This window comes from Chanodichthys erythropterus, chromosome 17 (genome assembly GCF_024489055.1).
Source record: "Chanodichthys erythropterus isolate Z2021 chromosome 17, ASM2448905v1, whole genome shotgun sequence".
Taxonomy (NCBI): domain Eukaryota; kingdom Metazoa; phylum Chordata; class Actinopteri; order Cypriniformes; family Xenocyprididae; genus Chanodichthys; species Chanodichthys erythropterus.
Window position 1 is genome coordinate 17,792,116 of NC_090237.1, and position 26,366 is coordinate 17,818,481.

Below are 26,366 nucleotides of genomic sequence, written 5' to 3' on the forward strand. Positions count from 1 at the left end.
TCCGAAGAGACGCGCATTTAGGTCTGCACATTAGCTTGATCCAGCCTGAAAAATACAGTTTTTTTTTTTTGTCATGTTTTCAGCGTTTAGAAACTAAATTTATGAGCCGGTTGTTGTTAGATTTCATTGGTGATTTCAAATATAAAATTTAATCATAAGGTTGGCGAACAGTTTTGGAGAATTTGATGTTTCCCCATTCAAAGAGATTGCATGATGCCCAGGATGCCCGAGAGGCGTTTCAAAGATGGCCGCCGAGTGAAATGACTTGTCTTAAAGGGACTTTGACTACAGTAACGTTAATAATTGCATCCATGAACATGATTTCTTCCAGAGTCCCGTCCAGATTATTTTGCACGGCTGTGAAATGAAGACCACATGTTCCGAGATTCCACGCTCAAATTTGGTGTCATCGAGCTACACCTTTGTTTTGAATAGGCCTCTAGCGGACACAAAGTCTTACATATTGCACCTTTAAGAGGATCAATAAGGTGATGTCATCATGTCAGTTACTTGCTCTATATGTTTTTCTTACAGACCTATGTGCAAATTTAGCATAAATATTATTCCATACTACTTTTGTAAGTGTTTTCTTCGTTTTATTATTTTCAAAACCAATTTTTCCTCCTAAGAACAAAAAGTGCAGCAGATGATATGCCATGTGTTAAACACCAGATGTCAGCAAAGATAGGCCAATTATAACCCAAGTCAATGATAAAAAATAACTTGAGCAGAATCTTGCTACGCATATAGGGGGATATGGAGTTGCCCAAATGTGTGAATGATTCTTTCATTTCCTTTAAAGTGCTGAAATGCGTCTAATAGTGCAGAACTGGAGCAGTCCCAATCACGACCACATTCTCCACTTGGTTAACTGTACCAAGACAGTGGTGCATTCGCGACTATAGATTGAAAAACAAGTGGAGGATGTTGCAGACCGCTCCACCCCTCCCACACAGCCTGTGTCGAGACCCAGCGCCTCTCCGCTCCATCTGAGTGATGAGAGACCGTTCAGTCGTTCTCCTCTGAACACACCCAACCCTCAGACGGGACACACCTGGGGAGAGAGGTCATATGAAAGCGAGAATTCATTCGACACGGCACATTTCAGCAGTGAACAGTGATATTTCCGCGGGCTGCGTGGAAGAAAATTCTGGGATGACTTGTACGAGGAGGAAACAGTGACGGACGACGTAAATATTTACATGCCCTTGTTCACAGCAGTACTGCTCGCCGTCGACTAAACTCGCACAGAAACATCGTGTGCGTATGAGAGAATGCGGAGGAACTGCGAAATAAAAACAGAGACAGAAAACGAATCATCCTTGCGTAAGATCATGCTATAATTCTGTTGAAGCGGACTGTGTGAGTTTTTTGGAGGTTTGCGGGACTGCTCTTCTTTAATCTGCGGTCATGCCGCAGGCATCTTCAGATCTGTTCCCTACCTGAGGGAATCGTGGATTACTTGAGTTTTTAACAGAAGAGATAAATTATTAAGCTTTGACCTAATTGGACTGAATTACGAGTACTCTGACATGAAACGCTCAGTATTTTAGATGTTTTGTCATCTTATAAAATTTCAAAAAAAATTGCGCGTGCGGACGGATGATTTCTAAAGAGTAAACAACTGACGTTGCAGGAGTCAGCTGTGAATGATGTAAAAGTTGGACGTTATGCGTAGTAAACTACAGCACCAAACCTTTAACGCAGTTTTGACGGAAAACTGGATGGGAAGTGTGCGAATTATTCAATGACTTTCAGTGAGGTAAACTTTTTAAGTAATTTTCGGGGAGCAATCGGTTCGTCGCGCGCAATTGGTCTTTTGGCGCCCCTACATTTTAAACAAAAGACATTTTAAACAAAACAAAAGTATTTTGTGTTATATTTGTGATGTGTAAATATGATAATTTGATAAATAGGTGTTTTTGAGGCACCGCCCGATACAAACATATCGAGCAGCTGTTGCTATGGTTACATACGCAGTGGCGATTCTGTTAGCGAGATTATACATTTAACTTTTTTGCTCACGGAAACATTTGAATGCTGTTGAAACGTATAAATGCTGCTATGTAAAAAGAGTACATTTTTTTTAAGACCACCAACTTTCCTTTGTTGGGGGTTCATGCCTTAATTTGGGGGTCGTAGGCCTACATCCCCCCAAACCACCCCTATAATTTGCACCGTGTGAATGAACACTTTGTGAAAAGATTTTACTGAAATGCTATTCGATGCTAGTTTTTTATCATTTTATTATCATAAATTCTTATTGATCTTAATGTAAGTATTTTTTCTTTGTCAGGTGAGAGATGACAGGTGTGAGGTGAGCAGAAGGACTTTTAAAACACTGTTCTCCAATAAACTTTATAAGGCTTATTTCTTATCTTCATTTGTTTCTTACAAAATCTCATGTATAATGTAAAGGACTTTAAATAGTTTCATGTGAATGCATTTTGAAAGTATGCCCAGTCTGGAGGCCCATTTCCAGGTTGACACTTTATAACCAAACATGGGAGCGAAGCAAACAAAGGCTGCTGGACAGGAGGCAGGAGCAAGCCCTCAGAGCACAGGATGGAAACGGACCCCTACGAAAGAGCGAGGCGACATCCTTACCTCTTTAATGTTGAGGTCAGGAGACAAACTGAGGAGCAGCGGGACTCCTCCTCCCTACCAGCGGCGCATCGGGATGATACAAGAGATGATGCTGATGGCAAAGCAGGGGAAACACGATGAAGCGACAGAGATGCTGAAGACTCTCCGGCAGGTACAAATATCAGTCCATGCTTCTTGTAGGTTTGGTTAAAACTTAAACAGAGAGATGAAAGTTGTCAGACTTCTCTCACTGATGAGTTCTTGTCAAGTTTTATTGTTGAATGTCTGCCATGTTACCCATTATTGTAGGGTAGGTTGGGGTAAGATTCCCCCTAGGGCAAGATGACCCCCCCTTCCAACATCTTATTTTTTTACCATAGTTGACACAAAATATCATCTCAGCACTTTAGATGATTGGCTACTATGTTATTTTTTATTTCTTACCCCAAGTAGGGGGCCAACTTACCCAGCCATCCTACCCCTCTTTTAATATGTGATATTTTGTACTATAACAACTAAATTAGCAAATGTTTATATTTATTCCTTATAATAACACATTGGCTGATGCATCATCCTACACATGCTAAACTTTATTTTAAAGGTGCCCTAGAATCAAAAATTGAATTTACCTTGGCATAGTTGAATAACAAGAGTTCAGTACATGGAAAAGACATACATTGAGTTTCAAACTCCATTGCTTCCTCCATATGTAAATCTCATTTGTTTAAAAGACCTCCGGAAAACAGAATCTCAACATAACACTGACTGTTATGTAACAGTCGGGATCATTAATATGTACGCCCCCAATATTTGCATATGCCAGCCCATGTTCAAGGCATTACACAAGGGCAGCCAGTATTAACGTTTGGATCTGTGCACAGCTGAATCATCAGGCTAGGTAAGCAAGCAAGGACAATAGCGATTTAAAGGGGCCGCACGCTGAATCGGTGCATAATTAATTTTGCCCCAAAATAGGCCGTTTAAAAAAAATAATAATAATAATAATCTATGGGGTATTTTGAGCTGAAACTTCAGACACATTCAGGGGACACCTTAGACTTATATTACATCTTGTAAAAACTGGTTCTAGGGCACCTTACAATTTAAAAGTAAATCTACATTGTTCTTAAGGTGGGCATTTTTCATATTTCCCCATCTTACCCTACCTGTTAACACTCTCTGCATTTTACAAACAGCATTTGAAGTTAAATAGAGTTCCTGAAGTAGGTGTGGAGCCTATATCACAGTACATAAGAATCATTGCACTCCATCAAAAAGTATTATGGTCCTGCAAGGCTCTAGCACAATTTTTTTTTTTCACAGGCCCCCTGTGGTTGCAATAGTAATGTCCAAATGACTAGAAATCAGATCACAAATACAAGAAAGGAAGTAACAAAATTGTAATTACACATGTTAATTCTTGTATCTATATAAATTTTACTTCTGCAGCTTTTTGGATTACCGTGAGCCTCTCACCTGTTAGCATAGGCCCCAAAGCATTGGCCACACTGGCCCGATCTGTAATCTGTCCTTGCACCCCATGCAGAAACCACACTTTTTGCTTTACAGCGGAGAGCAATTGGGCCAAAGTGTCAGTCCCATACTGGGCTGGTGTTATTTTGTAAGTCTTCTTCCAAAACACACCATTACTGTCACATTTTTAAGAGTGATGATATAGACATATCTTGAGATAGTTTCCCAGCTCTATAGATTTTGCATCTCGCAGAATTCAGTGCTATTGAGACAGATGCCCATTTCACAGTCCTGTGAACCTGTGAGAACAGACACAGCACAAGCTGAGTTATACTACACTGCATAAATACCAACTGTTTACTTTGGTTAGTGATTATGGTCTGCTTTATATTGAATGGCTGTCTCAGACAGATAGTAACTTTCTTTGTGTCAATACCAGTAAGATCAGGTCAGTGTAGATGGGTATGTGCTACCAGAACTCTTGCCCCTATTACTATTTTTTGATCCAGCTTTCCTCAAGAGTAAGGATCATCTTATGGATTAGAAGTTCATTTTAGCAGGTTCACTGCACTGAGGATTTTCTGCATATGTGCAGCAGGGATCAAAGACTGAGCTAATGGGGTTTTCTAATCCTCCATAGGTAGTATTAAATGATTTGCTGGGCAGTGGCGAAGCAACAGGTTGCTTTGGAATACACTATATTATTTCTTGAAAGGTTAGAAAAAGAATGACACTTTAGCATACTTTTACAAAGAGTACTTATGGAAATAATATACTTAAGTGCAAACTGAACGTAAGGTTTTTGGGCACTTAATTGCTTGTTATTTACAGTTAAATAAAATGCATTATAGTTTAAATTTATATTAAATGACATTCTTTTAGAACTGAAGAACATATTTATATTTCATTTAAAAATGACTACTATTAGATCTTCGAAATATGGTAACTAAAACATTTTACTGTTATGTCATTTCTATTGAAACGTCATACAATTTAATATATTTATAATCCCATTTGTAATGATGAAGTTGTAATTTAGTACATATTAACTTTAAATGTAATATCAAATAACACACTACAGTTAAACTAATCATAAGTACTTTACATGTGCTTTAGTGAGTCAACACATCAAAATAAGCATAACAAAAGTTTAATAAAACGTAATGATTTAAAATGTACCTTTAATTTGCACTTTTTTAGTGTACTTAAGAGTGTACTCCCTTTAAGTGCACTTAAGTTATCTGCAAGTACAGTTTTGTTTTTATATATAAGATTGTAAGTAAACATTCAATACCATTAAGCACACTTCTTTTTCACAAGGGGAAGTTTTTTTTTATCACAAATAAATATAGCAGTTTTACTGGAATATATTTGCAGTGTATCCTGCAATGGGGGCTAAAGCACATAATGAGCAAGAAATAGAGTCAAAGGACAGCATCTCTTGTCCAGTGGTTACCAAGTGCACCTTGTTGCCCGGAGACCATGAAAATGGATGGGCCTTTGATTAAATGGAAATCAATTAATCAAGATTCATCCCTCCATAGAGGGATGATGATGATAAATCAAGGCTTTTGCTCGGAGGTGGTCTAGTGTTAGAGAAATTCATTATTAAGTTTGTTATATGTAGTAACACTGAAATTATTCAGCCTTTTCTCTTAACAAAAACTAACCTTTCCTGAGCTCATTCACTGTCATATTAATGACGATTTTCCTTCATTCACACCCACTCATTTTCCGTTAGTTCACTGTTGATTATTTTGTTGGCTGTAGAGCCCTCACCCCCACACACATTTGCAATTTTTAAAATTGCTGACCCCCTGTCTGCCCTGTTGCTTTACAGATTGCAAATGTTCAATAATGTAAATTAACTTTTCCTTCAGTTTGCCATGTTTTGCAGAGTTAAAGGATTTTGCAGACAACAACATCTGTTAGCTTTCTAGGCCCACATTTTGACATTTCATTTTCTAGGACTACATCAATTAATGATTTCAGTGATGTGAACAGGGAAACATGAACAAATGGACTCAGCTATTGTTTGTGTTCACAAAGCACAAATTGTTTATATGTGCATGGCTTTCAGATGTATATAAATATGACATGCACCATAGAATCCTTGAATCCATGTGTAACAAATAGACCAAACAAGAAGATTCTTAGATGACATATTAGAGAATCAGAATTCAAAAATAAGAAATAAAGGGATAGGTCACCCAAAAAATGTTGTCATCATTCAATTCGTTCACCCTCAAGTTGTTCCAAACCCATATGAGTTTCTTTCTTCTATTGAATACAAAAAAATATATATTTTAAAGAATGTTGGTAACCAGACAGGGGGAAAAAATACTATGAAAGTCAGTGGGTGCCATCAACTGTTTGGTTACCAACATTCTTTAAAATATCTTCTTTTGTGTTCAACAGAAAAAAGAAACTCATTCAGGTTTGGAACTATATAAGGGCGAGTAAGTAAATTTTCATTTTTGAGTGAACTATCCCTTTAAGTGTGAAGTCTTAGTATGTAGTTCCCATTCTCTTGACCTCCCTGTATTGTGTCTTTTTTTCCAGGATCTGGGAATGGAGTCAACCTCTCTTGACGATGTTCTCTACCGCTATGCCAGTTTCCGCAACCTGGTGGATCCCATTACCCATGACCTCATTATTAGCCTGGCCAAATACATTCACTGCCCAAAGGTATAGTGCTCAGCTTCTGTGATTTTCTGTGACATTTTAAACCTAATCCCATTCACACCTAAACACAAACACACAGGATTTACTATTTCTCCATGCTCTATTTCTGTACATTCCTTGTATGTTGTGTTACATTAATATTTAATGAAAATAGCTTTAGAACACTGCCTGGAAGGCACGGCAGATAGACGTGATACGTGGAATTGTACCATTCCAGTGCAGTGAGCATTAGGATAAAACCCAGTTGCTTAAGCATGTGTGAGTCTCTGTGTGTGTGAGGGAGAAGCAGAGATGAAGAGAACGGAGAGGGTAGAGGGAGGTGTACTTGCAGATGAGTCACACACAGTAAAGACCAGTCAGCCCTCTTTCAAGATTGCTGCTGCTGCTGCACTTAATGAAGCAAGTCAGGCACTATATCACACCACTAACACCCTGCTCAGCTCCTATAGAGAGCTGCACAAACACCTGACCTCCACCAAAACAACACTGAGTGAGGATGCTGCCCATTGTTTTCTTTTCACTGAGCTCATCATTTCTTCTCTAACCAAATGTGGTTGTGAGAGTCCCATGAAATCTGTCAGTTCTTCCCTTAAATTTGGTTTTATTTCACCCAAAAACCAAAAGAAAGAAATATGAAATATGATATGATACACCAATCAGGCATAACATTATGACCACTGACAGGTGAAGTGAATAACTCTGATTATCTCTTCATCACGGCACCTGTTAGTGGGCGGGATATATTAGGCAGCAAGCGAACATTTTGTCCTCAAAGTTGATGTGTTTGAAGCAGGAAAAATGGTCAAGCGTAAGGATTTGAGCGAGTTTGACAAGGGCCAAATTGTGATGGCTACACGATTGGGTCAGAGCATCTCCAAAACTGCAGCTCTTGTGGGGTGTTCCTGTTCTGCAGTGGTAGGTATCTATCAAAAGTGGTCCAAGGAAGGAACAGTGGTGAACCGGCGACAGGGCCATGGGCGGCTAAGGCTCAATGATGCACGTGGGGAACGAAAAGTGCCAACAGTGGGCATGTGAGAATCAGAACTGGACCACGGAGCAATGGAAGAAGGTGGCCTGGTCTGATGAATCACATTTATACATTTATATAGCATGTGCGACGCTTACCTGGGGAACACATGGCACCAGGATGCACTATGGGAAGAAGGCAGTCTGGGCAGTGTGATGCTTTGACTGATCTGACTGTTCTGCTGGGAAACCTTGGGTCCTGCCATCCATGTGGATGTTACTTTGACACGTACCACCTACCTAAGCATTGTTGCAGATCATGTACACCCTTTCATGGAAACTGTATTCCCTGGTGGCTGTGGCCTCTTTCAGCACTGCCACAAAGCAATAATGGTTCAGGAATGGTTTGAGGAGCACAATGGCGAGTCCAAATTCCCTTGACCTCAATCCAGTCAAGCATCTGTGGAAAAACCCTGGACAGATGGCCAGTCCATGACCTGGACATTATTGCTAAAAAATGGGATCCAGCCTCAGAAACATGCATATGCAATAATTTTAACCAAGCAGATAGAATGAAATGTCAACTAACAGTGGGGAGAGTGAGAGTTCTCACAAACGTGTAAGGTGACATTTGCTCTAAGTGATGTTATTGTAAGTAGCAATGGAGGGAGACAAAGTAGGGACGGGCTCAGTGATGTGACGAGAAGAAAGCTGGGCTGTCTGTTACACTCTCAGAGCTGTCAGAGCATGCTGGGTGTATGATTACATTGCCAGGGGACCCACTGTCTGTCTGCAGGGGGATGCGCACCAGAGCTGACCAGCCATGTGGCTCTGTTAATCTCACCGTCAGCAGCAAGTAGGCTTTACCAACAAATAGGGTGGTTCTTTGAGACATCTCAATATCCACAGGCGTACTTCTATCTCTGATCCACTGCAGAGGTCAAGACCTGGTGCAGCGGAGAGACGTGATGGCAGGATTGATTTACATATTGATGTTTCCAGTACGGATACAGACACCTGAGCGTAGACAATGTGTCCTTGATGAAATACTATGTTACTGTTATCTTGGAATCTTGGCAAAAACAAATCTCATTTGTCCCAGGGTAAGACCTATATCAATTTTGTCCCGGCCCTCTGAATTTTAGCAGCCACTCTACATTTAGAGAGATGTTTGTAGGTTCTTAGTTGGAGCCACAGAACAGATAAGTCTTAGTTCTCTGCAAATACAGATAATTGGTAATCTAGTCAGGTATGAGCAGTGCCCTCTCATTCATTGCAGTGCACTGAAACTGATTTATTACCTGAAGCAAATTAATGTTTAGTGATAAACCTCTGTACGTTTCAGTTGTGATTAACATGACAAAACAAAATGACTGTTAGAATGGACATTAAAAAAACTTGTAACCAAGATTTCATCTTTGCAGTTCCATAATGAAATTAAATGTGTTCTGATATCATAGCCAGTGTTACTTTAGTATAATTTATATACTATTGAAGTATTTATTAATATTTTGAATTAGCTTTTATTTTTATATTTTCAGTTTTATTTTTCATTTTAATTTAAGTTTTAGTAATTTTGACATTTTTATTAGTTTTTATCTTTCTGTTTAGCATTCATTTATTTTCAAATCAGTCAAGTCATTTTCGTACTTCAACTTAAACATTTTATTTTAGATAGTTATATATAGTTATCTAATATTTATATTTAGTTATATATAGTTATCTAATATTTATATTTTATTTATTTCAGCTTTATTTCAATTAACAAAATGATTTGTAATACTTTTACTTAATAACAACACTAATCACAGCATAATGGTTCTGTAACGACTCAGACGGGTGATGATGATCCATTTGCAGTTTATTCAATAACAAGGGCAATATAGGAATCATAAACCAGAATACATGCAAGTCAATGGGCAGGCAGCAAGAATCACAGTCCAGAATAACTATCCAATCGGTAACAGGCAGACAATCAGTAAGAAACGCTCAAAAATGATAACCGTGGCTGATCAAGACTTCGCAAAGAACTGCAATGAGAGTGCATGTTAAATAGTGTGTGGTAATGAGGTGATTGGTGGCAGGTGCAGGCGTGATCAGTCCCAGGTATGTGGATCTATGGGAAATGTAGTTCGAATGTAACTGGTACTCTGGCGAGGGCTCCCTCTGGCGGCCCGAGAGATCTGGTGCAGAGGACCCAATCGTAACAGGTTCAGATTTAATTAGGGATGCATCATATGTCGATTCCATATTTTTTACTTATTTTTTTAAAATAATTTAGTTCATTTCTATATTAGTTTTTATTGAATATTTCATTGTACATTTCACTTAATTTTTACAAAAGAAATTAAAGGGTTAGTTCACCCAAAAATGAAAATGATGTCATTAATGACTCACCCTCATGTCATTCCAAACCCGTAAGACCTCCATTCATCTTCGGAACACAGTTTAAGATATTTTAGATTTAGTCAGAGAGCTTTCTGTATGTGTATGTATGTATGTACAGTACACTGTCCATGTCCAGAAAGGTAATAAAAACATCATCAGAGTAGTCCATGTGACATCAGAGGGTCAGTTAGAAGCATCAAAAATACATTTTGGTCCAAAAATAACAAAAACTACGACTTTATTCAGCATTGTCTTCTTTTCCGGAATCCTTTCCATTGAATTGATTCCATTTAATCCTTTTATCTGTCGGCATTGGTAATGCACTTTTACGTCGCCGTGGTTGTTTTTGGTGATTAGGACATCCGCGACATGCACACTTACGCACCATTTTAAAAAATATAGCAATACCAAAATACAAACAATGTAGAATAGCTGTACAGCGCGCGTCTCCCTCAGACTGTAAACAAAGCTTGGGCGCACTAGATAACACATCAGCAGCGTCTTACGTCAGCAGCGTCACTGCGGAGTCGTGAATCAAACTCCGGAGCAGAAGGGGGCGGTAATGCACCAATAAGCTGGATGCCAAACGCCGTGAAACAGGAAAGAAGAAGAAGAAGAAGCTGAATAAAGTCGTAGTTTTTGTTATTTTTGGACCAAAATGTATTTTTGATGCTTCAACAAATTCTAACTGACCCTCTGATGTCACATGAACTACTTTGATGATGTTTTTATTACCTTTCTGGACATGGACAGTATACCGTACATACATTTTCAATGGAGGGACAGAAAGTTCTCGGACTAAATCTAAAATATCTTAAACTGTGTTCCGAAGATGAATGGAGGTCTTACGGGTTTGGAACGACATGAGGGTGAGTCATTAATGACATAATTTTCATTTTTGGGTGAACTAACCCTTTAACTTTTACTGTCATCTAAAGCTTACTTAAACTTAATCCTTAAATTTATATAATTAATTTACACTACTAAATGTAATTTTTAGCAAATCTCAAAATGAATATCCTTTTTTATGCTCTAGGGATGGGGAATATTGATCCTGGAGAGCCATTGTCATGCAGAGTTTAGCTCCAACCCTGAAAAAAACACTCACCTGCCTGTAACTTTAGTAATCTTGAAGTCCTTGATTAGCTTCAGATGTGTTTAATTAGGGTTGGAGCTAAACTCTGCATGACAGTGGCCCTCCAGGATCAACGTTCCCCACCCCTGCTCTACATTATAAAGTTTTGAAGCCTATTTTCATTTTAAGCATTTAAAGCGATTTTAATTTGTATTGTTTTGTTGTTGTTGAATTGTAATTTCGTTGCATTTTATATAATAATCAACCCTACAAGAGTATTGAGTTCCTATCTTTTTCTGTAACTTATGTGTTAAACATTGGCAGGAATTGTTTCTGTCTAGAGGAGTGTGGCGGTTACTCGAGGCGTGTGTGTATGAGTGTTCATGTCTCTCTGCAAATTGGATTGCTTTAGGCAGTGATGAATGAGAGTAAAAATAATAAAGCTTTCCATGAGAGGGCCGTACAATACATCAATATGTCACTAAAATATTACTTGCTAATGCATTTTACCATGGACACCAAATCACACACATACACATTCACAGAACCTGAGAGGACCTAATGATAGAGTCAGAGCGAGTTTGTGACATGTCGGTCAGTCCATATAGCTTTGCTCCTGTCATCATAAATGTCAAAGAAATTAGTATTTTACCTTGAGGGCTCAGATACACTGATCTTCTGCCAGTCCCCATGTGTTACAGCTTGATTGATGTGATCTCTCTCTTTCTATCTGTGTCAGGAGGGAGATGCTTTGGGTGCCATGGAGAAGGTGTGCCGTCAGCTGACATACCACCTGAGCCCACACTCCCAGTGGAGACGGCAGGGGCTGCTGAAGAGGAAGCCACAGTCCTGGTGAGAAAGCAGAACTGACAAGCAGAGAGGGGGTCTCAGATTTAGGCAGTGAGGGCATATGCTGCCTTACTTTTCTCAGTACAACAAGAGTTTTTTTTACAGCTCAGTTTCAGCGCTTCTATTCTAGTTTCACCTTGACTTGTCTCCTTTATCGGGGTTGTCACGACTATGCAAAAACTGGTAGTAATAAAAAAAGAAAAAAGGTTACATTTGTCATTTTAAAGTGGATATATCTATAGTCAATAGGGGAGAGTGGGGTAAGTTGTCACATGGGTAAGTTGTCACACTCTTCATAACTCCAAAACTAGAGGCTCTATCTCAAAAATCAAATAGCCACTTTGTGTGACTTCTTCTATCATCCTGTTCACATGTGGTCAAGATAGCTCTAATCCGAAGTTAGCACAATTTTCTTATTTTTGTCTTAAAAGTACAAAATTTGCACTTTAAATTTTATGCAATACAACTTTGTTAGATATGAATGTTAAAAATTATTATTTTGCACAACATAGAGGAGACAATAACGTGTCTTTTGATACTTTAGCTGACGTGCTAACCTTGAGATTTAGCCAACATTAGCACACATGTCAGTTTGGGGCAAGTTGTCTCAATGACTTTGGGGCAAGTCATCACATGTGACAACTTGCCCCAGTACAAATAAACACATAGAACATGTTCAAAAAAGAGGTTCAACATGTTAAGTCAGTTATGTTCAGAGATTAAACATGTTAAATTATGCGAGTTATCTGCAGTATTACATTCAGTTATCATGGATCTATGTGCAAGCCAGAGAAAGTTTGAGTTTAAAGTTCAAAGTAAAGTGGTCTTGCCACTTAATGTGTTTCGATTGAAATGTGTATTGTTTGGATTGAAATATTGTTTTTCCAAATTCTCTAGGCATGATTGTTTATATTTCCAGTTCTGGTTTGAATTTAGAAATTAAAATAAATAACAATTAAGTAGTTGTGTTCTGATTTTTAGATAATCTAGTGTGACAACTTACCCGCCGATGGGGCAGATTGTCACAAGTGCACATTCTCTATTCAACAGTCTACAACTCCGTAATGAGATAAGATATGAAAATGTAATGAATACAACATATGTGGCCAAGACTTCCTTCTTTCATTTGGTATGACATTTATACCATTGTGATGTATGGTGCTCAGTAAATGTTAGACAGTGTGAAAAGTGTGACAACTTACCCCGCTTTCCCCTACACATTTTTTTCTAGTTATCACGTACACTACTGTTCTTTATTTATTTGATCAAAAATGCAGTAATATTATGAAATACTGTTTCAATTTAAAATAACTCTTGTCTATTTTTTTCAAAATATATTTTGAAATGCAATTTATACCTGTGATGGCAAAGTTACAGCCATTATTCCAGACTTTTCGCATGATCCTTCAAGTCATTTTAATATGCTGATTTGCTGCTCATAAAACATTTCTTATTATTATAAATGTTGAAAACAGTTGTGTTGCATAATATCAAGAAACAGCATAAAAGAACAGCATTCATTTGAAATGTAAATATATTTTGTAACATTATAAAATATTTTACTGCCACTTTTAATCAATTCAATGCATCCTTGCTAAATACAAATATCAATTTCTTAAAAAAAAAAATAAAATAAAAAAAGGGTATTTGCTGAATATATGCTTCCAAGGATTTAATATTAAGGATTTAATCTAATAAATCACAAATAAAATAATATTTTAAAAGTCATGAAAAATGTATGAACTTCTATTTTGTATATACATTTTTCTAGTTATCAAATATTTGTTCAATATATGTTCTCAAATAGTTGATTGGTTATATATTGCTCTTGTGTATCAATCAATTAAATTTTATTTATATAGCACTTTTCCAAGTAAGTCACAGCAGCTCAAAGTGATTTAAATGCAAGAATAGGCAAGAATAAGCCATTGACACTAACAATAAAATAACAAATAAAATAGACCCACAAATAATCAAAGTACTATACAGGCAAGAACAAGAAATTTACACAAAAATTTAAATAACAAATCAAATAGGGTAAAACTAAGGTAAAACTTGCTCACAAGCCATAGTAATTTACAATTTTTGAGTGAATCATTCTTTTAAATTGAATCTTTTCAATGAATCAATCACGATCCGTGATTGACTCATGACTCATGAGTGATTCATTATCTAGTCGATATTTCTCAAAATTTATTTACTGCGGGAACACTTTTCTTTCTCTTTTTTCCTCTTCAATTTATTTATTTTCTTTTCTCATTTTCTTTCCACTGTCCAGCTCTCTATTGTCACATAAGTACTTTCATTTCACATGAAAACATTACATTCTATGCTACGTTATAAATTGTATTGATGCCCATATCCTTCAGCCCACATGCAGTAGACTAGTGGCTCGCAAGTGCCTTGCTTTGTTCATTAATTAAAGTAATTAGTTGGTTTTAATATAAAAGGCTTTCTAACTTTGCAGAGCAGGCAGTTAAAATGAATCACCGCTTTGCCAGCTGTTTGTCCCTGTACTGATTCGTCAGCACTTAGGGATTAATTACGTTTTAAAAAACGCATGGCTAATGGAGCATCTAATTTGAGGTTTGGGTCCTACAGTCCTGATATCCTCAAGTTGTTTTACTACACAATATCTACAGAACAGCTGTGTATGCCATCCAATTCTCATCACCTGTGAATTGGCTCCTCAACTGGGCTTTCAGCGGTTTCCACTCCGTCCATTGATGATAAGAGCTGTGTTGAATCTGTAGAGTGAGTCAGTGAATGAAAGAGCAGCCTCCCACTGCGCGCTGTGTGGGTTTTTTTTTTTTTTTTTTTTTTTTTGCTAACACATGGTTTTGTGGTGTAGACTCATACTTATGTGGCTGCTTTCCAGCTGCCATTAATATAGTCAAAATACAGACTGTGTAATGTGTAAATGAGGAAATACTAGGCTTTATTTATTTCCTGTGTCGATGGATACACTTTAGATGAGCTTAAGCCTTTATTCTGTGCTTAACTCACTAGTGGTGTGCTTGAAGTTATGTATGCTAGGATAAAAGAGCTGAACTCCCCTACCACAGTTCATTCACTGCATTGGCTGCTGTGGTTAAGCTGTAATGTGAAGGTATGTGTTTATGCATAGACTGGATTCGATACCTTCTCCTTTTTATCCGGTCCGGTTGTGTTGTCTGATCTTTACTTTGTGCTTTTTGTTGATAGAGCACCAATGTTTGTCTGAGTCACACCACACACGGCCCTCCATTTGTTTCCACATGTGATGTTTACGGTGGTGTGGGATATTGTCGCAGATGTGAATGCAGCTGTTGGCGTTTAAAAAGAGAAGTGTTTCTCAGGCAGCATTCTTACCTCTCTGGAACTTCCTCAAGTGCTTTTGTTTGTTCTGCCTGAACTCTTGAGTTTACTGATGTGATTTCATCAGATCGTTAATAATGGGACTGTCCAGGAGAAATAGGAGAGAATTTTACAGCCTGAAGGTGCAAACAGGAAAGAAAAACAAGGGGATGGATTATATTAAATTGAATTTCAGTCACTATGTTCTCAATTTCAGGAAAGCCTATGATTTTCTTTCTTCCATGGATTACACACTAAAAAAATTAATGCAACCGTTTTTGAGTTATGACAACCTTTAATTAAATGATGTTCAAGCAACAAGCAACATTGAGCTAGAAGAACATAATAATTTGAGTTGTAGCTATCATAGCACATGCTAAACTTATTTAGCATGTTAATTTAATGAACAAGTAATATATTACTTGTCACTGGCATTAGCGACATTTGCATCTTCAGCGCAGTGGTAACCTAAAAATCTTCAACATAACAGAAACTCTTAACACTACATACCAGGGGTTCCCAAACACATTCCTGGAGCCATGAAAACATTACATTCTATGCTACGTTATAAATTGTATTGATGCCCATATCCTTCAGCCCACATGCAGTAGACTAGTGGCTCGCAAGTGCCTTGCTTTGTTCGTTAATTAACAATTTCATTCCTGGAGCCTCCCCAGCACTGCACATTTTGCATGTCTCCTTTGTCTGACACACCCATTTCAGGTCTTGGAGTCTCAACTAATGAGCTGATGATCTGATTCAGGTGTGTTTGATTAAGGAGACATGGAAAACATGCAGTGTTGGGGAGGCTCCAGGAATGTGTTTGTGATGGCTAGACAGCTGGGTCAGAGCATCACCAAATCTGCAGCTCTTATGGGGTGTTCCCGGTCTGCAGTGGGCTGTATCTATCAAAAGTGGCCCAAGGAAGGAACAGTGATGAACCGGCGACAGGGAAGAAGGCAGAGGCAGTGTGATGGTTTGGGCAATGTGGATGTTACTTTGACACGTACCACCTACCTAAGCATTGTTGCAGATCATGTACACCCTTTCATGGAAACAGTATTCCCTGGTGGCTGTGGCCTCTTTCAGCAGGATAATGCGTCCTGCCACAAAGCAAAAATGGTTCAGGAATGGTTTGAGGAGCACAACAATGAGTTTGAGATGTTGATTTGGCTTCCAAATTCCCCAGATCTCAATCCAATCAAGCATCTATGGGATGTGCTGAACAAACAAGTCCGATCCATGGAGGCTCCACCTCGCAACTTACAGGACTTAAAGGATCTGCTGCTAACATCTTGGTGCCAGATTTTGTTTTTTTATGTTTAATTTATTTTTTATTTCAGTTTAAGTTTGTCATTTTAGTACTTCAGCTTAAACTTATATCTATTTCAATTAGTTGCCAAGGCAACATTTCTAATTTTCATGTGTTTTTCATCCAATATTTATATTATATTTAATTTCAGCTTTATTTTAATGAACAAAAACCATTTGCAATAGATTTAGTTAACAATAACAACACTATCATTTTATGTCTCCTTCAGTTACCCTTCTCTTTCTCTCTCCCTTATTGATTCCACCCTCTCTGCTCTAGTGTTGGCTAAGTGCTAACATGACCTTAACCTCCTCCACAGATCAGTGTGACACAGTCTCTCAGACAGGTGTCCCATTTTCTCTTAGAGAATTCATACATAACAGATGTTGGGCTGCGGTACGCATGTGTTCATGTGAGCTTTGCATCACTCATAGTGTGTGTGCAGTTTTATCTATGTGCCTCCATTCAAATATTTACACTGAAGCTACATCAATTGTACATATAACTGGGGGAAATTATACATCTGCTTGGGACTTGTTATCTTTCCCGATACCATGCATTTATCTTAAGTGTAAATACATACCGCATACATTAAAGTTTATTTATTAGCACAGGGGTATATAGGGTTTAGCACAGACAAGTCAAATCTTTTTAATGCAGGTGGGAGAAAAAGCCCTTAATGCTCTTAAAGTGTTTGTATTTTTTCTTGCTCATTTGCATAAGGTTGCACTGTCACAATACCAACAGTACTACCCACTCTCACTGAATATATTAGTGGACTGTCAAATTGTTAAATGCAAATTAAACAATAAAAACAGGTCTTTATGAACACAAGATATCTGAAAACTGCATTATGCTGTTATGTGGACTAAAAATAATGTTAGGAGTATTTGGATCGCTTCATCGAAACAAAACCTGTTAAGTGGAATTTGATATGCCATAGATCTACTACATGACCTCTATTGTTTGTGTGACATAGCTGGACTGTGAAGCTGAAATGCGAAGCGCATTGCACTGGTCTGCATGTGGTGAAGCGTCTGCAGTGCAGTGGAGACCCTTTTGTCAAGTCAACTTCATTTATATAGTGCTTTTCACAATACATATTGTTCCAAAGCAGCTTCACAGTGACAATAGGAAAATTATTATTGTGCTAAAGTTGGTTTTTGATTGAAAAATGCTTCTTTTGTAAAAATGGTTAATTATTACTTAAAGGGATAGTTCACCCAAAAATGAAAATTTGATGTTCATCTGCTTACCCCCAGGGCATCCAAGACAGGAAGCTGAACGAAGTTGGACATAGTGGTGTATTAGAGGTAAAAATTATATAAATAATGTTCGGTTTCTCGCACAAACCGATCGTTTCGTGTCTTAGGACATTAATGTGTCGTCACGAGCCGGGGGTTTTAATTTTGATTTGTCTAAGCAAGTTTTATTTACTGTTATAGTTGAAGTTCCCATCTACTGCTATTATTTGACTGACAGAGGGCAGCGGTTGCAGTTAAAAATCATAATTTGCGTTCGACTGAAGAAAAAAAGTCACCTACATCTTGGATGCACTGGGGGTAAGCAGATAAACATCAAATTTTCATTTTTGGGTGAACTATCCCTTTAAATGACACCTTTCCTACTGAAAAACAAATACCTTTAATGCATTCTTGCCGTTCATTTACGTGTTTAGTCTATATGTTTGCGTGTTTGAGTGTGTATGTGCGCAGAAGCTTGGTCTTTTTTTAAAAAGTGATATTTGTCCATAACAAGCAGCCCACAGCTGTCAGTCTGAGCCAGTAAAGAATGTCTTCCTCATCTCAACACAGGCAGATTTCTAGCTTTCTATCATGTCCAGAGGTTTTTATCTAGCTTCAAAATATGATCAGCCTCCATAACACCCACAATAACAGCAAACTCGTTGGTCTGAATGGTATTTGATAGCTAGGATTGTGTAACTGTGAGGGGAGAAGAAAGATAGAGAGCCGTGTTAAACGAAAAAAGGATTTGGGAATATAAAATAGCGTGTTAAAAGAAGAGGGTGTGGAATATGGGCTGTTGTGAAATCATACTGTCATCTCTCAGGCATGTCTGCTGAATTCTTTCTACCTTCTAAATTTTCCCTGCTATTTCTCATCCCTCTATTTTCTCCTCATATGATCGCTTGAGTCATTCTAATGCTGCCTCTCCCCAAGAGATTACCTCACAGTTCTGCCTTTTGCTAGATTTTCAGTAGCTTAAGCTCTCCATTTTGTGCCTCTTTCTCTCTTGTCTTCTTGTCCTCTTCTGCTCACGCTCTTCACTGCCTGAGAGCAGAAACAGAAGGTTGTGAATGTGGCATGATAATGCAATAGGATATTGGTATTCATTCCTGCCCTGTTCCTTACAGCTGTCTGCATCTCTGGCTTTTTCAATTTCATTCCATGTCTGTCTTTATTGTAGCAGTGACTTTGACATTTCATTGTGCACTTTGGCACTTGGTATCTTAACTTTGATGCCTTTGTATTGATTTATATAGCCATCCAGAAAGCTGTCGTTTCAGAGTTATTGATGCCTGAGTAAAAGAGCTGTTTGATCAAAGAAAAAAAGCATTTAAAATTCACATAAAGTTATTACACAAAGAGCTTAAACAAAACTGCTGGCACTTTCCATAAATTGGGTATAAAATTGAGTCAAAAAAATGTTGGCTGTCAGTCTCAGAAAGTCAAATGAACATTAGCGATTAGTTTGCAATTTTTGCAAGTGTAGAAAGTATTTATAAAAATTGAGAAATTGGATTGAGATCATTTGCTTGTCTTTCCATCATGCTGTAAAAAAGATCCAAATTATGTTATTTATTAAGTATCACAATTTTATGGAATTTTTTTGTAATTGGGGAAATGATGCTGTAAAGTGCTCTTAACAACAGAAATAGTTACAATTAATTGAATATCAGTTCAACAGATTATATCAAAATATTGACTTTTTGTATTATTAGGATATAGACCCAAAGCATTGGTACAGCAAATTGTACTGCATTCATGGAAAGTGCTTGCTATTTTAAATCATAGAATCTGTTGCACATCATACTAAGCTAAATTTCAACTAAAATGAAGTAGTAGTCTGCACAATCAGTCATCCTTGCATTTTGCACTGCAAAAGGATTTATTTCAATTATGGTAATCCTTTAGTGTGTTGGAGAATAGAACAGTATAATGATCGACTCTGCACTTATTGGGTTAGTTCACCCAAAAATGAAAATAATGTCATTTATTACTCACCCTCATGCCGTTCCACACCCGTATGACTTTCGTTAATCTTCAGAACACAAATAAAGATATTTTTGTTGAAATCCGATGACTCAGTGAGGCCTCCATAGCCAGCAATGGACACTTCCTCTCTCAAGATCCATAAAGGTACTAAAAACATATTTAAATCAGTTCATGTGAGTACAGTGGTTCAATATTAATATTATAAAGCGACGAGAATATTTTTGGTGTGCCAAAAAAACAAAATAATGACTTATATAGTAATATAAATGACAGAATTTTCATTTTTTGGTGAACTAACCCTTTAATCATAATTACCATGCTTATTATGCGTGAGTCTTCAACATTTATTATCTGAGGGTCTAAGGCCATTTTTATTGACCTGCATTAAACCTACATTCAGGGTCAGTAAGTTTTTATTTTTTTAAGTTTTTGAAATCTCTTATGCTCACCAAAGCTACATTTATTTTAAAACAACAGTAATATTGTGAATCATAATTGCAGTTTAAAATAACTGGTTTCTATTTGGATATATTTTAAAATGTAATATATTCCTGTGATTTTCAGCATCATTACTTCAGTCACACCATTCTCCAGAAATCATTCTAATATGCTGATTTGCTTCTCAAGAAACATTTCTTATTATTATCAATGTTGAAAACAGTTGTGCTGCTTAATATTTTTGTGGAATCTGTGATGAATAGTTTTCAGTATCTTTGATTAAGTAACATAATGAATGTCTTTACTGTCACTTTTGATTAATTTAATGCACCCTAAACCTTGAAGAATAGAGTATATACTGTGTAGTGTATCCAGCTATTTAAATTACGGATTTACATTAACATTATTTTGCCCCCTTTTATGGTAAATATAAAAATTATTTCGTAGGTTGGGTGTTTTCCTTTTTCTTCCTTTCTCTTCCTCTTTGATACCATGTGAATGAATTGTTACAATGCAATACAGTATGGCGCGTCTCTGACACCCTCCCACCCACCTGCTGCTCAGAGTCTTTGCTTTATCTTCAGTAATCAAAAGGGTTCATTTCTGTATAGCTAAGAAATTAGAAACTTCAACCTTATCTTTTGTCAAACCTCTGTTCCAGTCTATCACACTGAAGTAATCACCTGATTTCATTTAGTTTCACAGGAAAGACGATGCAACATAAGGATTTTACACAGCACACACCTGCTGTCGGGTCGATAATTAGTCTTGTGTGAAAAAAAAAAAACAACTGTGAGTGCTGGAAGTAAAGACAGCTAACCATAGAAATCAATCGTAGGTACTAACCGTAGATAAGTGGCAGACAAAATGTAGTATTGCTTTTTTAAATTGAAGGGTGATTTAAATTAAAAAGCTAAATTAAATAAATTAAGCATTAAGTAGATGCTTAATTCTCTGATTATCCTTTACAGCTTAAATAACTCAGGTGCTTTCTAAGCAGTCAAACAAAAGCTGCTTTGGATATGTTGCATATGAAATACAGTAGAGATTATTTGGGTAACTCTAAGATTATATGCAACCAATGATTCCTCAGACTGGATAGTTATTTAACCTGCTAACTGTCACCCCGTTTCTGAGCACAGATCTGAAGTTAAATGGCTGTTTTGGAATACGGTCAGGTTGGAAGTGAACTCAAAAAATTGAAAGTGTAATGATGTTATAAAAGTATCTTGTAAAGCATGCAAACTAAACTTTTTTATTTTATACAATATATACAGTATATACACCGATCAGGGATAACATTATGACCACTGACAGGTGAAGTGAATAACACTGATTATCTCTTCATCATGGCACATAGTGAGTGGGATATATTAAGCAGCAAGTGAACATTTTGTCATCAAAGTTGATGTGTTAGAAGCAAGAAAAATGAGCAAGCATAAGGATTTGAGTGAGTTTGACAAGGGCCAAATTGTGATGGCTAGACAACTAGGTCAGAGCATCTCCAAAACTGCAGCTCTTGTGGGGTGTTCCCGGACTGCAGTGGTCAGTATCTATCAAAAGTGGTCCAAGGAAGGAACAGTGATGAACCGGCGACAGGGTCATGGGCGGCCAAGGCTTATTGATGCACGTGAGGAGCGAAGGCTGGCCTGTGTGGTCCGATCCAACAGACGAGCTACTGTAACTCAAATTGCTCAAGAAGTTAATGCTGGTTCTGATAGAACGGTGTCAGAATACACAGTGCAACGCAGTTTGTTGCATGTGGAGCTGCATGGCTGCAGACCAGTCAGGGTGCCCATGCTGACCCCTGTCCACCGCCGAAAGCGCCAACAGTGGGCACGTGAGAATCAGAACTGGACCACGGAGGAATGGAAGAAGGTGGCCTGGTCTGATGAATCACGTTTTCTTTTACATCACGTGAATGGCCGGGTGAGTGCCCAAAGCATCACACTGCCATGTGTTCCCCAGGTAAGCGATGCACAATGTTCTGCTGGGAAACCTTGGGTCCTGCCATCCATGTGGATGTTACTTTGACAGGTACCACCTACCTAAACATTAAGCCCTTTCATGGAAACGGTATTCCCTGGTGGCTGTGGCCTCTTTCAGCAGGATAATGCGCCCTGCCACAAAGCAAAAATGGTTCAGGAATGGTTTGAGGAGCACAACAATGTGTTTGAGATGTCGACTTGGCCTTTAAGTTCCCCAGATCTCAGTCCAATCGAGCGTCTGTGGGATGTGCTGAACAAACAAGTCTGATCCATGGAGGCTCCACCTCGCAACTTACAGGAGGATCTGCTGCTAACATCTTGGTGTCAGATACCACAGCACACCTTCAGGGATCTAGTGGAGTCCATGCCTCGAGCAAAAAGGGGACCAACACAATATTAGGAAGGTGGTCATAATGTTATGCCTGATATGAAGTTGATATCACAAAAATTGAGCCCCCTAAAAGGAAACAATGGTAACAATGTTTAGATTCGCAGAATATTTTTTTAATGGTTTAAGCTTTAAAATGATACATAATTTATGATGACTACTAAAACATGTGATTGGGAAAAAACAAAAAAGGTGTGCCATACTGTCCCATTACCCGGACACTGACGGGCTGTGCAATTAAGCCATTTGAGATTGAGGGGTTTTTTATTTTTATTTTTTTTTTTATAAAAATCTAGTTTATAAAGAACAATGTAACAAATATTGTTATGGAAATTATCAAATGCTGCAAAGAGACTGTAAGTGGGTCAAATGCATTCAGGGTGAGGTTGCTGAGAGAGGGAAAGGCATTTTCTCTTAAAGAGCGTGGGATTTGGGATCCTGGCCAGTAATATCAGGAGAGTTGATATCCTGTTCTGGTTTAGCCATTTCCTTGACATTGCTGCTGTTTTATTTGCTAGGTCAATGACAGGATCAGAGGGGGGCAGGAAATCTATCATTCAGAATGAGCATAGCATGTCAAATCAGGATGGTTATTATTCCTCTCTCTTCCTCAGATGCCAGTTCAATAAGATATATGCATGTCCTGGTGTGAATTAGTGATGGCCACATTACGAATTAGTATTCTTGCCGTTTCTTTTCTCGCTTTCACTCTTTCTCTCTTCACTCGCACACTGGCAAGCTGTGGTGACACACTGAGCTGATTATGAGTTTGCTGCATGTGCAGCGGTTACAGCAATGCATTTGTTCTCTTTTACTTAATAAATCAGCTTCTCTTCCTGCTTTCATATTCTGTTCCTCACTATCACTCCATTTATCTATCTCTCATAGGTGCTTAATCCATACTTGACAATAACAGCTGACTTCATGATTAAATTAACTTTTAAACTCTATGCTGTTCCTATTTTCAGCGGTTGTTTTGAATTGGTAATGCATTTACCGAAAATGAATGCTTTCAATCGGATCTCAATTACTCTCAATGAGTCGATAGTCTTTGAACATTTTTGAGAGAGAGAAACTTTAGACATCCTAGTAATATCCAGTCAAAGTTTATTTATACAATACATTTAAAAGCAAAAGAAGGTTACCCAACATGCTGCACAAAAATATTATATATATATATATATATATATATATGAAATATATAAACGTTCAAATTCAAATTTGCCACATAATGTTTCAGTTCCTAATAAAATTGGGGGGAAAAAAGTGTGTCCTAGTTTCCTTATGAAATGCTAGGAATTTTAGAATTCGTAATATTTTCTTCCTCCAGTTAATATTTAATATTAGTTAATATTTTCTCTCCTCCGGTTCTGATTTATAAAATTCAATAAAAAGTTAATTCCCCCACATCACACACATTCTTAATCTCTTTCTGCTTCTTTTTCCTAGTCTGAAATCAGTTCTTTCAAGCCCTCCATCCAGTGGGTCATTAGACCTGTCTGGCATCCCTCTTGGAGTGAAAGACATGGAGCGTCTCTGTGCCTATCTTCATCACCAGGCATCCCGCATCGGCAGCATAGAGCTGGGCTTCACCGAGCTCACAGACGAAGCCTTCCTCCTGCTCCTCCCCACGCTGGCGTCCCTTCCCCGCCTTGAGACTCTGGCCCTCAATGGCAACAGGCTGACCCGTGCCGTGCTCAAAGAGCTCACGGACACGCTGAAGGACCCGGACAGCTTCCCCAGTGTCACCTGGATCGACCTGGGGAACAACGTAGACATCTTCTCCCTCCCACAACCGTTTTTGGTGAGCCTGCGCAAACGCTGCCCCAAACAGGGCAACCTTCCCACCATCCTGGAGTTCGGTGAGAGCCAGGCCAGCGAGCCGGAGGGCCGAGTGGATGAGGACGACGCAGATGACACAAACAGGACAGAGAGCATGGGAGAGCTCAGATCTGAGGTAGAAGAAGAGATTGACGGTGAGATGGAGATCGAGGACATGATGGAGGAGTTGCTGGACTTTGACAGGCAGGTGCAGGGCAAGGATGAGGATGACAGTATGTGGACCTTGGAGGAGCAGCGGTTGGTAAAAGATCCAGTTGCAAAACGGAGCAAAGAGAAGAAGCCGTTCAAAGCTGAGGGTGAAGAGGACTTACGAAGCCAATCTTCCCATCTGTCTTGCTCCAGTCAGTCACAGCACTCCTCTGGAGCCATTGAGCCTTTAAGAGAAGACTCTGTCCCAGACCAGTTAGCATGTAATTCAGGCAACCCTACCTGATTAAAGCCACTGTCTAATTTGAGTCTATAACCTTAGTCCCTTTAAGAAAAAGAGAGAGCTAGGAAGTGTGTGACGGGCTTGTTTTCAGACCGAGTTGTCCACGAAGTCTTGGGATTCGGCAGGTTTTATAGGTTTGACAATCACAGCGGATGTCTGTTGTTGCAAAGGAGAAATGAATCACTTGTGAGGTACAGATATGTCAGATATACTTTCCATTCAGGTTTTCCCCTTCACTGTCATAACCATGAACCTCTGTGCCTATGTGCCTGTTCAGAACCCTGCTGGAGAGGCATGTGTGTATGTGTGTGCAGGTGCACATTTAGATGTGATCAATCTTATCATGCTGGATATAAGCAGATTGGCTTGGACCTCATGGATCAATGTGTCCATCTATGCATCTGACTGTTGCAAGCATCAAATTTTCTCCAGCAGTGGAAAACAACCTAAATTCTATTCAGTATCATCCAGTGAATATGCATGTCCCGGGTGTCAGGTGGATGGGACGCAGATATTAGGCTCATATTAAGTGCCCCTAATTTATACAGTGGAAAACCAAAATCTCTGTCACAGTGTTGGCCCAAAACAATACAGAGCAGCGGGAGTGAAGCCAAAGAGAAAAGACTCACTATATGGAACAAAGTGTTGTTTGGCTACACAATAGTATATAATACTGATATTCTGTTTTTGTTGCTTGACATGGATTTTGAAGACAATGTGTGGTTTCTTAGCTCTGCTCTTTAGAAGTGAACCTTTAACCACTAAAAATGATGTTTCATTTCTGTTTATCCACTGATTTTAAAAGAATAAAGGGATTTTAATAGTATAAACATCTATTTAGTGCCTAATTGGAATTTTACATTATCCAAATGTAACTTAAAGTAGTTCTGATATGCCAGTAAATAAAAGTATTGTTTCAATGACAGTGTATATTGATTTGTCATAATGGAAAAAAAAGTTGTTTTATTTCATTATGTAAAATTCCCAATTTGAGAGTTAGGATTTATATTATATCCATTTATACTGTAGTACTTTGTATAATATCGTAATATGCTTACATGCAAAATCTTGCTCAGTGTTTTTTTTTTTTTTTTTTTTTAACATATAATTAAGATCCCTCCCCAAAAGATGGTTTATTATAACATAAATTATTTAGCATAATTAAAGGAAGCTTCTGTACTATTCAGATTGTTGTCATTTTATGGTCACCAGGTAGCCTAAAAATTATCCTGCTGTGTTTCAAAGCCATAACTTCTTAACAAGTTGTGCCATTACAGAAATAAGTGCACTGAAGAGCTGTGTTCAATATTTTTGTCAGTATTTCTGTATTCCCACAATGGTTAATAAAGCAAGGAGAATGTTATGAATGACAAA

At 38.1% G+C, this 26,366-nt stretch overlaps 1 protein-coding gene across 5 annotated transcripts; it reads left to right on the plus strand.

Moving 5' to 3' along the window:
- The first annotated feature begins 940 nt into the window (after positions 1-940).
- On the plus strand, positions 941-26,366 carry lrrc75a (leucine rich repeat containing 75A). Of its 5 annotated transcripts, none has more exons than XM_067365291.1 (6): positions 941-1,762; positions 2,297-2,317; positions 2,483-2,758; positions 6,622-6,747; positions 11,913-12,025; positions 24,170-26,366. In XM_067365291.1, exons 3-6 carry the CDS (start codon positions 2,504-2,506, stop codon positions 24,993-24,995), a joined length of 1,320 nt encoding a protein of 439 aa, XP_067221392.1. In that variant the 5' UTR covers positions 941-1,762; positions 2,297-2,317; positions 2,483-2,503; the 3' UTR covers positions 24,996-26,366. The 5 variants fall into 5 exon arrangements, with proteins under 5 accessions (XP_067221392.1, XP_067221393.1, XP_067221390.1 ...); XM_067365292.1 differs by having other exon boundaries at positions 941-1,326; positions 2,455-2,758; XM_067365289.1 differs by having other exon boundaries at positions 2,297-2,758.

Coding starts and splice junctions, on each gene's coding strand:
- lrrc75a (XM_067365288.1), top strand. CDS start 2,504: ATGGGAGCGAAGCAAACAAAGGCTGCTGGACAGGAGGCAGGAGCAAGC. Junction 2,759..6,621: donor TGCTGAAGACTCTCCGGCAG/GTACAAATATCA, acceptor CTTTTTTTCCAG/GATCTGGGAATGGAGTCAAC. Junction 6,748..11,912: donor AATACATTCACTGCCCAAAG/GTATAGTGCTCA, acceptor TATCTGTGTCAG/GAGGGAGATGCTTTGGGTGC.